Raw genomic sequence first — 15575 nt, forward strand, 5'->3', positions numbered from 1 at the left:
ACGCTTGGACAAGGGAGGCGGCGGAGGGGACGTCACGCCAGACGAAAGAGGCAAAGCCGCAGGAAGCGCGGAGGAAAAACCACCCCCCGAGACCCCCTGGGCGCAACCGGGACCCCCAGCCGCCTGAAAATAGGCTCTGCATAAAGAAAAGAAAAATTCAGGAGAAAACCCCCCCGAGGGTCCCAAGGGACTCCCTGCCACAGCAGGGGACCCAGCAGAACCTTGCCCCTGCATAGTCAAAACAGGGGGAAGGTCACCTGAGGTGGAAGACAAAATGGAGGGGCCAGACAGAGAAGATGGCGTCTTTCCCGCCAAAACAGCTCCCTCCACAGCCTGCAGCGGCTGAGAGACCTGAAAAGTCTCAGCCGCTAAAACAGGCAAGCCGGCATCAGCTGTCAAAATATCAGCTGAGAGGGAATCCTCTAAAACCCGACCGTCGGCGGCTCGGGGAATCCCTCCGTGGGCGGACGGAGAAGACCGGGCTTCTCCACCGTTCCCTGCCGACTCGCGAGGCACCATCGGCGGGGAGCTCTGGGCGCCTGCAGCCGCTGCCGACGGAGCTCCTCCACCGCACCGGCCTGAACACCGCTTGCACAGGCCGGCCGCGAGTGCCTCGCGTCTGGAGCACAATGAGCACTTTTTCCCTTTAGAAGTGCTCATTGCTCCATACGCGACCTAGCTGTAAAAAAAGTGCCGGTTAGTTGAAAAAATACAGTTTTCTTAAAGGGATACAACCCTCCAGACCAGCACTACCTCAGGATTTTTTTTTTTTACAGAACAGACTCCACAGGCTCTCAAAGCAATAGTCTTGCTTGATTTAGGGGGCAAGGCTTATTGCTGAGGCTCCTCTAAAAAAATGTGGGGAGGTGGAGGAAGTGGGGGGAGGGACCCCGCTCGTGACCCGCCGGGTTTGACACCCCCGAGGTCGGACGAACCCCCAAACAGAGTCCGTCCAAGCTCCGTCCGGCTAAAAACAGGGACAATAAACCCCTTAAACAAATTCCAACAGCCCTACCAAGGGAGATGGGTACAGATCACTCAACACCTGCTGGAGACTGAAAGAAGACTGAGGGAAATAGAGAGGAGGGGCTAGGATATACTGTCCCAAAGTTTTGTTTTCAGTCTCCACCTGCTGGTCATGATTAGATATATACCCATTCGTAAAGTTAACCTCTACTGGTCTGGAGAGTGCTAAAGAATGGCTGTCTATCTCTGGGGGTTCACAATCTCTCTAACGTACCTGGGGCTCTGGAGGATTAAGTGACTTGCCCAGGGTCACAAGGAACAGCGTGGGGTTTGAACCCACAACCCCAGGGTGCTGAGGCTGTAGCTTCAACCACCGCGCCACACACACCACCAGTACTAGCCGAACCCGTACGCACGCACTGACCCCGCCTCCCGGAGCTCCAAACACGCAAAGTACAGGAGTTCTAACTAGGCGCGCGAGCTGCACAGAAATAGCCCCATCTCGAGTGAACGCATGCACTATCCCATCTCTGGAGGAAGGCGCCTCCTCAGATCTGGTCACCTCGCAACAAGAACGCACTCCCAGCGGGAAGAAGGTAGTTAACTGCTTGTTTTGCAAGTCAATGCTCGTTTTACGAGTCACAAATTTTTCAAATGTTTTGCTCGTCTTGCAAACCGAGGTTTGACTGCAGTGAAACCTTGGTTTGTGAGCATAATTCGTTCCAGAAGCATGCTTGTAATCCAAAGCACTCGAATATCAAAGTGAATTTCCCCATAAGAAATAATGGAAACTCAGATGATTCATTCCACAACCCAAAAACTTTAATACAAAATACTGTACGTATTTGTATTGCAAGACCTCGCTTGTTTAGAGCGGTCACTACGCTCCCGCAGCATCAGAGAGAGAAGAACCATCGGCTCAGTTGTGATGATGCGACGTGTGTATACTGTACGTACTTATATTGCAAGACCTTGCTCGTTTACAACAGTCACTACACGCCGGCAGTGTCTGAGAGAGAACCATCGGCTCAGTTATGATGTGTGAACTGTATACTGTATGTACTTGTATAGCAAGACATTGCTTGTATATCAAGTTAAAATTTAATCAAATGTTTTGCTTCTCTTGCAAAACACTTGCAAACCAAGTTACTTGCAATCCAAGGCTTTACTATACAGGGAAACAGTATAGAACTGGGGAGGGAAAATAAAAAAGAAACATGCAATACCAAGAAACTTTATTAACATGATTTTGCTCCTGTAGTAACAGAATATGTTTACTATACTAGAGCAGTGTTCTTCAACCTTTTTATACCTATGGACCGGCGGAAATAAAATAATTATTTCGTGGACCGGCAAACTACTAAGACTGAAATTTTTTTTAAAAACCATCGCCGCCCCATCCCCATGAGCTCGGTCCCACAAACCATCTGATCCCATCCGCACAAGCCTCAAATAGTTATGATTTTATATTGAACATATTTTATTAAAGTATAAAAAGAAACAATATTCTGTACAATTGTCATTTTATAAATACAAATAATACAGAGCAAGGATCAACAAAACCCCTGACTCCCCTCCCCTTCACATATATCTCCTCTACTATCAAAAAAACTGAATAAGCCAAATTATTACAGAATGCTACACAAATATCATGCTAACAGAATACTGCAGTCACACACGACAGGAATAGTGTTAGGGGAGTGCCCCCTGGTCCGAGATAGCCCTAAGCCAGCTGGAAGCTAAAGAAGCACTGCCTGGGCTTTGCAGTCTCCAGTTATGTCTCTAGCAGGATACATATTTCAAATCTGATATATTCTAATCAGAAGATAGAAATAAAATTTGTTTCTACCTTTTGTCGTCTCTGGTTTCTGCTTTCATTGCCTTTTCACTCTCTTCCATCCAGCGTCTGCCCTAAGAACATAAGAATTGCCACTGCTGGGTCAGACCAGTGGTCCATCATGCCCAGCAGTCCACTCACGCGGCAGCCCTCTGGTCTAAGACCATCACCCTAACTAAGACTAGCCTTACCAGCGCACGTTCTTGTTCAGCAGGAACTTGTCTAACTTTGTCTTGAATCCTTGGAGGGTGTTTTCCCTTATAACAGCCTCTGGAAGAGTGTTCCAGCTTTCTACCACTCTCTGGGTGAAGAAGAACTTCCTTACGTTTGTACAGGATCTATCCCCTTTCAACTTTAGAGAGTGCCCTCTTGTTCGCCCTACCTTGGAGAGGGTGAATAGTGTCTTTCTCTACTAAGTCTATTCCCTTCAGTATCTTGAATGTTTCGATCATGTCCCCTCTTAATCTCCTCTGTGCGAGGGAGAAGAGGCCCAGTTTCTCTAATCTTTCGCTGTACGGCAGGTCCTCCAACCCCTTAACCATCTTAGTCGCTATTCTCTGGACCATTTTGAGTAGTACCGTGTCCTTCTTCATGTACGGTGACCAGTGCTGGACGCAGTACTCCAGGTGAGGGCGTACCATGGCCCGGTACAGCGGCATGATAACCTTCTCTGTCTCTTCAGTCCAGCATCTGCCCCTTCCATTCACTGTCTGTCTTTCCCTGCCATCTCTCCTCCTGCCCCCCCCCCCCCAATTTGGTCTGGCATCCATCATCACCTTCTGTTCCCCTCATGGTCTGGCATTTTTGTCCTTCCCTCCCCCCTGTGGTTTTTTAGCATCTCTCTTCTCATTTCCTCCACTCAGATCTTATATCGTTCTCTGTTCTCTCTTCCCTTTTCTTCCTTCTCTATTTTCTGCCTCCATCTAAATTAAATTCTTTCTTACTATTTAGTCCCGTTTCCCTCTTTTCACTGTATCTACCCACAGCTTGTCACCCCTTTCCCTCACCCCTCCATTATCTTACTATTTTCTTCCCCCTTTATTTATGTGTTCTTTCCCCACTTCCATTCAGCATCTGCTCTCCCCTCTCAACTGACATCCATCTGCCCCCCTTCCCCTCATCTTTGCGGGTCACTTTCTTTCCCTCGAGGATGTCAGAGGGGAAGCTTTGGCCGAGCAGAACCGCTTGCAAGGAACAGTGGAACTTACTTGATGCCCGTTGCCGTTTGAAGAAAAACAAAAGGGACCTGCAAAGGCGAGAGGAAGGGAAACCTCCAGGACAGCTGCTCTGTGTGCTTTTAACTTCATGAGCCTTTGCTAGGCCGGCCCACATCGCATCATCGAAGCTAAACGACTGCTCTGGGCCGAAGTTAAAAGCACACAGAGCTGCCGAGACAAGGCAGGAAGTCCCGGCACAGCCTCCGCAACAGGAAGTTGCAAGTCCGCTGACGCCGGCACCTTTCGTCGCGGCGGGGACCCGAATCCTTCGTGGACCGGCGGACAAAGAAGAGAACAGAACGGATTCAGAGATAGACTCACATAAACTTAAAACAGCCGTTTCATCGCTTGTAGATCTCATTAAAGACCCCCCCGAGAAGAAAAAAAAAAGCGCGAATCTAAATAGTGCTTGCTTCTCCATCTCATGCGCTGGGTGAAGGAAGAAAAAACCCTAAAAGCAAACCTTCTACAAACTAACTTACCGCTTCCTCCAAAACAGCCGTTTCTCTCTTCCCGCCTGTTCAATTTAAATTCTGCGACGGGTGTCATTGGGCGCCGTCTAATGACGCCATCGGAAACGTGCGGCAGCAAAACGTCCCCACGCCGTGCGCGGAGGCGTCGAAATGGCGGGAAGCTGGAAAGTTGGTGCCTTCGGAGCTGGGCTTGTTTGGCCACAGTTAGCGCCAGCGCGAGGCTCTTTGAGTCTTTAAGGGAGGCGAAGAGGGGTGCTAAGTCGGAATCTACGCTTAGGTCTGGGAGTGGGACATTGGCTGTTTGTTGTATGTATAAGAGAAGTCAAAGTGTGAGCACACGATGTGAGGTTATGTTGTGAAATTAGAAGATACTATGCTGTGCTGAAGGTGATTTATATTCAGGGTTGCCAGATGGCAAAAATTTTCTAGCCAAACTCATGGCCCAAACAATTACAGCTGGAAACCCCTCTAATTTACAGATAATTTATAAATACATTAAATAGTACCAGTCCCACAAAAGACCCCTGCGCCACTCCACTGTTTACTCTCCTCCATTGAGAAAAATGACCATTTAACCCTACCCCCTGTTTTCTATCCGATAACCAATTCCTAATCTACAACTGAACTTTGCCACCTATCGCATGACACTTTAATTTTCTCAGGAGCCTCTCATGAGGAACTTTATCTAAACCTTTCTGAAAATCTAGATATACTATATCAACCGGCTCACCTTTATCCACACCTTCAAAGAAGTCAAGCAAATTGGTTTCCACCATTTTGCTTGGCACTGAAGTCAAACTGTTTCATTGTAACTTCCTAGGTAACTGACCCAACTTCTCATAATGTAATGTGACCTTGATCTTAATATTGTAGATAAGGCAGAATAGAAAACCTGATTAACATAACATATTCCACTGTTAGAGATTTGTTTCACTTTCTCTGACTTGTCAGTATTGAATACCATTTCTGGCACTGGTATCTCTCCCGCATTTTTCTCAGTGAAGACCAAAGCAAAGACTTCATTTAATCTCTTCACTATGGCCTTGTCTTCCCTGAGTACCCCTTTTACCCCTTGGTCATTTAGCAGTCCAAATGGCTTCTTGCTTTTAATATACAGTACCTACAAATGTTTTTGCTATGTGTTTCTAAATTTATGTTTTACTCACCCTTTCTCTTAGGTGTCAGTTATGGTTATTCTTCGAGAAGGGCTATGTCCTGGGCTGACAGCAGAAATGGTTTGTGCTTTGAAGACTAACAATATTCAAACAGGTACAAGGAACATAAGAAATGTCATAATCAAACTTCAAATTTTGTCACCATTGCCAGTCCTGGTTTCTGGAAATAATTTATTAATAAATCTTTGAGAAGGTACATTACATAGTGTTCATCTTGGCTTCCTGTATTAAGAGTAATTATGCCCCATCCTCATCTGGTCAATAGATGTTAATGGAGCTGTCCTCCAGAACTTGTTCCCTATAGCAGGGGTTCCCAACAAAATGTACACATTCCCCAAGAGGTATGCAAATCATTAGCAAAGAGTATGTGGCACCCAGCACGTCTCCCACATTCCTTCCTTTTCTCCGGTGGTGCAGCCATTGCTGGCATTTTTTCTCTTCCTACCCTCCTCCCAGACAAAAAGCACACTTATTCTGTCACTGTACGTTGTTTTAACTTGCCGGCACTGCTGCCGGTAGCACAAGCTCAGACTTTCACTCAGCCGGCTTTGGTGCCTGTGCTAGGCCATGTCCACCTCTCAGGAAAGAAGAAGTTGCATCATGGGATGCGGGGGTGAAGCCTAGAAAAGGCTTTGAGGCTGGCTGAGAGAATGGCTGTGCTGATGCCACTGGCAACAGTTCAGGCAAGTTAAAAACACAGAGGGACAAAAAGAGAGAGCTGCTGCTAGTCTAGAGGACCCATGAGCCACTGCTGTTAATCCAGAGAGGGGGAGCTTCTGCTGCTCTTCTCTGTTGGTAGACTTGGGGGGAGGAGGAGCTGCTGTTGCTGCTTCTGATGATGATCAGGGGGAGGGAAGAAGGGGGAAGGGGGAACATAAACAGATGTTGTTATACTGTTTAACTACTTATGCCTAAGTTATGATGTAGCTCACTGAAATGGTCTGTCTGTTTCTTTTGTAAACTGCATAGAACCGAAAGGCTTTTGCGATATAGAAATACAAATTTATGCTATATCTTGGGAAGGATAATTTAGCAAAAAGATGTGTTTTTAGAAGCTTTCTAAAGTGCATGTAAGAGGCTGATACTTTAACCAATTGACTTAGCTCTGGATCCCTGGAGGCATCTTGGTATGATAGGAGTCTGTTAATGATACTTTTTTGGGAACAGCCTTTGATTGCGGGGAAGGTAAAAAATGATTCATGGCAGGTGGAATAGCTAGGCTTGAAGAACAGGAACTGCTTAGTAAGGTAGTTGGGCAGTAGGCCATGTAGTGCTTTGTAGAAGAGGCATCCAAATTTGAAGAGGACTCTTTCTTCCCTCAACCGAGAGCCAGTGTAGTTTTTGGTAGAATGGGGTCAAATTTGTTCAGGTTGAAGATCAGCCTTACTATATCATCCAAAACATCACAGTCTTTGGAAGAGTTTGTGTTGTCCTGCTAGGTAAGTGATGTTGCAATAGTCCAGAAAGCTTAGGACTAATGCTTGAACTAGGAGTTAGAATGGTGCCAGATTAAAGAATTTTTTTAATGGATTTTAGTTTCCAGAGAATGTTGAAGCCTTTGTGCATGACTTGATCCACTTGGGTGATCATAGTTAGCTGTCTATCTAGGTGAACTCCCAGGATTCTGATTGAGGGGTTGATGGGAAAGTTGGTTCCTCTTAGAATAAATGTGTCCAAGGTGAGGCTGTCGGACATGGCTAGAAAGAATTTGGTTTTCTCAGTGTTCAGTTTTAACTTGGATTGGGCTATCCATTTTTCTATTGAGGCTAGGATTAAGTTTATTCTTTTGTATCTCTGTGGGCGTTAGGCAGGTTACAAGGAGAACCTTGTGGAACACCGCATTGCTGGACCATTTGTTGGATAGTATCTCTCTGGTCTGAACTTGGTAGCTGTGAGTTTTTAGGAAGCCTTTGAACCGGTTAGAAACATAGAAATGATGGCAGATAAAGGCCAAATGGCCCATCCAGTCTGCCCATCCACAGTAACCATTATCTCTTCCTCTCTCTAAGAGATCCCTTGTGCCTATTCCGCACTTTCTTGAATTCAGACACAGTCACAACCTCTTCTGGGAGACTGTTCCAAGCATCTACCACCCTTTCTATAAAAATGTATTTCCTTAGATTGCTCCGGAGCCTATCCCTCTTAACTTACCATATGGCTCCAGAAAAGGGAGGACCGACTGAGATAATCCGTGTTTTACTTCCATTGGAAGTAAGGAGAACTGATTTGAGACATCCGGGTTTTACTTACATTGCTTTCAATGGAAGTAAAACATAGATGGTAACCCAACCTAGTAGCTCCACTCGCTGATAGCTGCTTTTCATCTTGGCATCCTGGCACCGTCTTTAAACTTGTGGCTGAGCCAGAAGTCTTCCCTCTTTTGTGGGAGGAGCTTCCTCCGACATCAGAGGGAAGGCTTCTGGCTCAGCCACCGTCTGCGGCTTTGTGCAGAGAAACAACTTTGGCTGGAAGGAGGAGGGAGCCGGCCAGAAGAATGTAAACAACCACCGGAGGGAGGCGGCATGTGCTTGGGGCTCAGAATGGAGGGAGAGATAGAGAAGGGCATGTTGAAACTCAGGGAGAGAGATGGGCACGTTGGGACTTGGGAGGGAGCACAAACTCAAGACAAAGAATGGAAGGAAGGAGGGAGGGAGCATGAACTTGGGACACAGGAGGGAGAGAGGGGAGCATGCGCCATAGGATGGAAGAATGGAGGGAATGAAGGACAGAGATGCTGAGTTGGGGGAGAGAATAGAAAGGGAGAATTGGGTGTCTTGAGTGAGAGGGAACGAGAGATGATGCACATAGGGAGAAAAGGAGAATTGTTGGACATAGGGAGGGAGGAGGGAGAGAGAATTATTGATGTAACCCCTTAAGTTCTAACACTGTATGTTATAAATTTTTGTTTTTTAAAAAATTGTTAAAAATTTTTGTTTTAAATAGTGTTTGTTATCTTATATGAGGTTTTAAACTGTACATCGCTTAGAAAGTGTTATAGGCGATTCATCAAATAAAATTGAACTTGAACTTGACATGGTTGGGAGGGAAGTGAGGTAGAGATGCATGGGAGGGAGTAATGTTGGATGTGGTGGTGGAGAGAGAACAGTGGGATGGATGGAAAGGAACATAAGAGGGACATCAAGGAGGTGGAGAAAGTGGGAAGAATACTGGGATCCAAATTACATACAAATTCAACTTAAGAACAGTTTAAAAATCGGAACTCGTTCTTAACCTGGGGATTGTCTGTAATTACATTTTACTTGTCCCATTCCAATGGGGCACAAAAGTCCTAAGCCATGGGAACTAAACTGCTGTAATCTTTTTATCCCCTGTTGCCTTTGTGAATTAGGCTGAATATGAGAGTGTACACCAGCCCAGTGTGATGTTGCTTCTGTGTATTGAGAGAACATAGTGTGGTATTAATGTACAAACAATATTTCTATTTAGAAATATCTTGTGAGCTGACAGTATTGTAGTCTGCTGTGAGCAACCATGGGTTTCAGTTAGATTAGGGTCTAACAATTTCCAGATTCAGTCTAGATCATGTAATCATAGCAAAAAAGTTGATAGCTAAATTTACATGTTTAAACAAATCTACATACATATTGGACTCCTTAGGTTTCTTTAAGATAACGTATATCTGAGTGGGAATATTCCACCTACAGTCCTGCCAGTGGGAGGTGCTGTTTCATCACATTTTCAATAATGAGGGACAGGTAAGCTCTATAGGACTCTGGGGAATCTGTCTGTCCCTAGTGATTGAAAACATGATATTGAAGTATTGCTCCCCATTGGCAGCAATGCAGTTGGAGGACTCCTGCCTAGCTTAGAAGGAACAGTGCCTATAGGGCCTCAACTGTACCTACTTTGTATGCATGTATACCCACATCCATTTATATAAGAGCTCATTTCCATATGTAAAACATGCACTTTATGTTTAAATGTATTTATTAATTTTCAATGTGCAAATAAACAACTGCAGCAAAACAAAACTTACATTTAAGCCCAATATATACCTTCACCCCCATCCCCCCAAACAAAAACAGAGGAATCCCCGAGCACAGGGAGCAAAAGAATAATCAAGTTACAAGTTCAGTAGTCTATTCCTGGCAATAGGAGTAAGACTCAGGCAAAAGTGCTCCCAAATCAAACAGAATCATTGGCCAGGATCAGCTCCAAAGAGGCATGTATGATCATCAGTGATCTCCATTGACTGTAAGTCGGGAGTTCACTGGCCAGCCACTGGGACAAAATGGCCTTCTTGCCAAGCAACATCACTCTGGCCACAAAAGCTGAAAGTCCTTTAGGTTTGGGAGATGCAATAGTATAAAATCCAATGCACTTTATAATAAAATTACCCCTATTATGTTTAGATCTATAAAAATGCAACATCCAGTTATGCTTTTTTCCAGGGCGGTGCTGGAACGACCATTACAGTTGAATGTAGGGGGGCCAGGCTGAAGGCTAATGCAACTGCCTGTTTTAACTGCATAGTTAGACTAGATGTAAATCATATTCATTGTAGGATTTCAAGTTAGAACATCAACTAAATTGAGTAATCCCATTAGGTATGAGATATTAATGGAAAAATATTTCAGGGGCAATAGCACTGATGTTTTTAATTTTAATATTTTCGGTTCTTAGTTGTGGATCTTGTGTCATCTGACTTGGAAGAAGTTGTGCGCAAAAGCTTTGTGTCTTATAAGGTAAGATAGTATGTGTGTCTAACTGTGATGAATAAAAGTGTATCTGCCTGGATTACAAATATTCCACTGCCTATCTCCAAAAAAGAATCTCTATCTCCTGAAAATTGCATGTGTTAATTTTTAGGTTTTGGAAAAGTCCAGAAATCCAGTAGAGAAAATGTTCTTTTTTAAAACAGCCTGACGTCTTGTCTTTTATTTTTGAAAATGACCTATGTAGACGTTTTGACCCTTAGTACGTCTATCTTTTTTGGCAATTTTCAAAAATAAAAATGTTCCCACGAAAAACGCACGTATGCAAGTTTTGCAGACGTACCCAACAGCCTTGTCTGATTGTGGCAGGGGAATCCCCATCAGCTGAGCCGCTTTTTGGGAATCCTGCCAGCTCAGCTGATAGGGTTCCCCCTGCCAGGATCAGCTGAACTGGCAGGGAGATTCCTCTCTTTCTCCCTCACAGGCACTGATCCCCTCTAGTACACCTCTAAACTAACCAAATGAAAAAAGAGCCGCCGAGCCCTGCACCCCGTACCTTTGGATGACAAATCGGTATGAGGGAAGCCCACTCCTTCCTGCCTACAGGGTCGCGTGCTCAGAATGATGGCCCTTTCTCCTCCCAATGCATCTTGAGATTCAGTGGGAGGAGCCTAAGGCCCTGATTGGCTCAGAATCGTTAGAAATCTAAAAAGTAAAATAGGAGAGAGAGAGTATTTAAAAAAAAAAAAAGTTTATTTCCAAATTTATTTAAAATTTGATCACTTTTTCAGAATTTCAAAGCAATGAATGATGAGAGAGATCTAATAGGCATTTCAGAGACCTGGTGGAAGGAGGACAATCAATGGGAAACCATATTACACTGGTACAAACTTATATTGCAAGGATACAGTAGATCAGGGGTGTCAAACTCAATTATATAAGGGGCCAAAATTTAAAACATAGACTTAAGTCGAGGGCCGAATTTTTAATTAAGATACTTAGGGGTCCTTTTATTAAGGTATGCCAACCGATTTAGTGTGTACTAATAAAAGCACCCCTTAGTCTTAGTAGAAGTATAGGGTTACAGCCTCTCCAAAATTAAAAATTTGGACAAAGTCGTGGGCCAACATTTATATTTATTGAAAAAATGACTATAAACACATGTGAAATCAAGTGGAATACCCTCAATCTCAAACTTTAAATGCATGAGTTTTTTAAATATTTGTTTGCAATAAAGTTATGAGATGCATAACAAACTGTTTACTAAATCAGATGTAAAAAATGTGCATTAAAATGGAAGAAAAGGGTCAGGGGATTATCATGAACTGAAAACGGTTCTAGACCATGGACTCCCAAAATCTGTTAAAACAAACCTACATCAAACAGAAGCAGTAGTAGTACTGGGGTGAATTTTCAGTTAAGAGTTATCAGGGAGATGTGGATTTTAAGCTCAGTAATCGGGTGGGAAATAAACCGCAAGGGGGGAAACAGGTGATTAAGAAGACACAACCGGTTTTTACTTTGAAGGATGCAACACAGAGTGGGGTTGATATGTAATTTAACTGTTATTATCAAAGACAAGCTGTCAAAACTCCAATCTGGATAGACTGGAAGAAAACAAACAAAAATATTTACTGGGAGACTTACTGGGAGGTTGCAGACAGCCGGGGGACGAGGCCGGGAGAGTGCAGGCAGTCGGGAGAGGGAAGGCCCCGGTGGATCAGGCTGTGAGCAGCTAGTTCAGAGTGCTGCCACTGTTGACCAACCACCACCGCTGGGAGAGTGCAGGCAGTTTGGAGGACGACGGCAGCAGGGAGTGTGCAGGCAGGACAAGGCAGCAGGGAGGAGCAGGCATCAGCAAACATCAATGCCAGCCGGGAAGACCAGGTGCAGGCAGTGGCATTAGAGAGTGTAGGTGGGAGCACAGCATGCCTGCTGCGGGATGTGCGAATCTTGAGGCTGAATTTTTAGCTGATGACTTCCGGTGGGCCAGTTTTATTGTAAAGTGATAATTGTCTCACGGGCCAGAGATTGATACGTCTGGAGTAGATCAAATTGGAGGGGGTTGTGCTATATGGTAAAGAGGGAATTGAATCAAACAAAATAAACATTCTCCGTGACATGGATAGCAGTGTGAAATCCATATGGATAGAAATTCCATGTGTGAAGGGAAGGAACATATGGATATGGTTATACACTACCATCCCCTGGGACAGAATGAGCGGACAGATGAATTTTTTTCAGAGATTAGGAAAGCTGGCAATTGGGCAACGATATAATATTGGATGATTTCAATTACCCCACCATTGACTGGATAAATGTTACATCAGGGAGTGTTAGGAAAGTAAAATTCTTAGACGTCATAAATGACTGCTTCTTGGAGCAATTGGTCCAGGAACCAACAAGAGGGGGATCTATTTTAGATTTGGTCCTTAGTGGAATGCAGAGCATAGTACACGAGATAACTGTTGGGTCCGTTGGGAAACAGTGAGCTGATATCTAGAGTGATGTCACTAAAGAAATCTATTGTAGCAGCATTTAATTTTCAAAAGGGCAACTATAATAAAATGAAGAAAATGATTAAAAAGCTGAAAGGATCGGTGGCAAAGGTTTGGACTCTAAACCAGGTGTGTATGTTATTTAAAAATCCAACCGTGGAAGCCCAGACCAGATGTATTCCACATATTAACAAATGTGGAAAGAGAAAACGAGAGCTAGAATGGTTAAAAAGGTGAATTGAAAGGGGCTATTAGAGCCAAAAAAGTCCTTTAAATAATGGAAAAAGGATCCAAATGAAGAAAATAACAAGAGACATAAGGACTGTCAAGTTAGATGCAAAACATTGATAAAGCTAAGAGGAAATCTATGGGACCATTGGATAATCAAGGAGCAAAGGGGTGCTCAAGGAGGATAAGGCCATAGTGGAGAGATTGAATTAATTATTTGCTTTGGTCTTTACGGAAGAAGATGCAAGAGATCTACCTGAACTGAAAATGGTTTTAAAGGGTGATGATGCAGAGGAACCAAAAGAAATCTTGGTGAATCTGGAAGATGTACTAAGCCAGATTGACAAGTTAAAAAGTGATAAATCACCTGGACTAGACGGTATACATCCCAGGGTACTGAAAGAACTCAAACATAAAATTGCTGACCTGCTGATAGTGATCTGTAACCTATCGCTAAAATCGTCTGAAGTACCTGAAGGTTGGCGGGTGGCCAATGTTACGCCAGTTTTTAAAAAGGGTTCCAGGGGAGATCTGGGAAATTACAGACCAGTAAGCCTGACTTCATTGCCAAGCAAAATAGTGGAAACAATTCTAAAAAATAAATTGTGGAACACGTAGACAAACATGATTTATTTAACTAAACCAACAACAAAGACACTGCCTTAGTACCCTGAAACTAACTGCTCAAATTACAGAACTACCCCAGTGGTTCATTATAATCACTCACTCACTCTTTACCACCACTCAAATATATAACACACACTCAAACCCAATCTCCTCTTCCCCACCTACTTCCACATCAAAACAACCTTCAATCACACCCATCCACCCCATCATAAAGACCTCACATTCCAACTGATTCCACTACCAATATAAGCCTTGTGTATGTTGACCCATCTACAGCAAACCCACCCAGATAACATTTCCTTCTCCTACTTCATGAACCATCACACCATCAAAATGAAGAGCTGAGAGACTGGTGGTTGTTTTGCTATAGGAAGATGCAAGGCATTTAGTTGTAGTGTGCGAGTCTTGGTTGTTGTGTTGCTTTCTAGAATGGGAGGCTAGTGACAGATCTGGAGAGTCAGAGGGGATTGGGTTGGAAGTAATGATTAGACTGCTCCAGATCTGTTCAGAACTGTACAGGAAAATGGAAACATCTCTCTCACCCACAAGTTCCTAAACCACCACCATGAAATGGTCTCTTACATTACCCATTTTCCTTCTTGGATTCTAGCTACTGACCTTCAACCAGTTAACACCTCTCATCCAATATGGCATTCTACATATGACAAAACAAAAACTTCCCACATAAACAAATTCGGAACAAAAGTGGAGTAGATGGTCTGGATATAATCAGGTTTATTGCAGAGAAGTAAAAAAAAAAAATTAAAAAAACACCAGTACAGTGTTGGTCACAAATTGTCTCTGGTTCGTTCTAATCCAGCTGATCTGTGATGCAGAAACATCTATAATAGTCTGATCAGTCTTGAGATGCAGTAAACCAAATGCTGGCATGTTATCGGGATGGTGGAGAGTCAAAAGATAGGTAAGACCTACATGGTCTGTGTTTCGGCATATGGAAATGCCTTCTTCATGCGTCCTTAAATGTAAAAGTTACAAAATGCCTGATCCATATACTGCATTTCACTAACTGAATTGTCCTGGGGATCGAGTATTACGGACTCTTGCAATGATCTAATGCAGGAGTCCACAAGTTCTAAACCAGTTGTAAGTTCTTCCTCTGTGTCCTTCTGGCCACCTTGTGTTTGCCAACAAAATTGTTCTTCTGTTGAACCAATGCCATTCATACTACCAGTTTCTGATCAAGCTTCATCTTTCCAGTTGACTGACCACGATCTGACGTTCATCCTCAGGTTCTTGAGTCAGTCTTTCAAACTGCAGTTCCTTTAACCATGAGCTCGATCTTACTGCACCGTGTTGTGACTATTTGGTATCTCATGCTTATTTACTGAATATACTCTGAAAATTTGACTGGCTGCTGCTGCTCCTCCAGGATAGATAGGAGAATCACTACACTTTAAAAATTATTACCAGTAATAGTAATGCTAATAAAATCACTTTTCATTGTTGGCCAGCTTGCCATATGAAAGTTGCACTTTATAAGGCTGGTCTATGTATGTTTGTAGATGCTGGTTGCTGTGAGACGTATATTATTGGCAGAATATTCAGCTTTTCCCTCTAATGGAGCCAATTTGTATGAGGAACTGAAGAGCTCTACAGCTATCTTGTCCACAGGGAACAGAAAGTGAGTAGCTTCTGGACATCTCTTTCTGATGAGAGAGTTTAGCTAGTCATTGTAGTGAGATCTTATCCCAGGACAAGCAAGCAGCATGTTCTCACTGATGGGTGACGTCACCGACGGAGCCCCACTACAGACACTTGAAAAGTGAATTGCAACTTTAAGTTTACAAAGTTCGTGATTAGCCCGCATGCGCGAGTGCCTTCCTGCCCGACATAGTTGCGTGCTCCGTCAGTTTTCTA

The 15575-nt window shown here is 43.8% G+C and overlaps 2 protein-coding genes across 7 annotated transcripts in view; one reads left to right on the forward strand and one right to left on the reverse strand.

Moving 5' to 3' along the window:
- SPDL1 (spindle apparatus coiled-coil protein 1) overlaps window positions 1-4647 on the reverse strand; it is a 59948-nt gene extending 55301 nt beyond the window's left edge. For 2 of the 5 annotated variants that reach the window (XM_033922597.1, XM_033922595.1), the window contains exon 1: window positions 4503-4646. The gene's annotated coding sequence lies outside the window, so the exon portion shown is untranslated. Of the gene's footprint in view, window positions 1-4011; window positions 4069-4502 lie in introns of those variants that run through there. The other 3 variants (XM_033922599.1, XM_033922598.1, XM_033922596.1) reach the window with 2 other exon arrangements.
- Window positions 4559-15575, forward strand: part of RAD51D (RAD51 paralog D) — a 41071-nt gene continuing 30054 nt past the window's right edge. The window contains exons 1-4 of one of the 2 annotated variants that reach the window (XM_033922600.1): window positions 4559-4770; window positions 5672-5762; window positions 10313-10374; window positions 15221-15339. In XM_033922600.1, coding sequence (XP_033778491.1) covers window positions 5681-5762; window positions 10313-10374; window positions 15221-15339 — 263 coding nt within the window. In that variant the 5' untranslated portion in view covers window positions 4559-4770; window positions 5672-5680. Of the gene's footprint in view, window positions 4881-5671; window positions 5763-10312; window positions 10375-15220; window positions 15340-15575 lie in introns of both variants that reach the window. The other variant, XM_033922601.1, reaches the window with a different exon arrangement.

Source organism: Geotrypetes seraphini, chromosome 15 (assembly GCF_902459505.1).
Source record: "Geotrypetes seraphini chromosome 15, aGeoSer1.1, whole genome shotgun sequence".
NCBI lineage: Eukaryota > Metazoa > Chordata > Amphibia > Gymnophiona > Dermophiidae > Geotrypetes > Geotrypetes seraphini.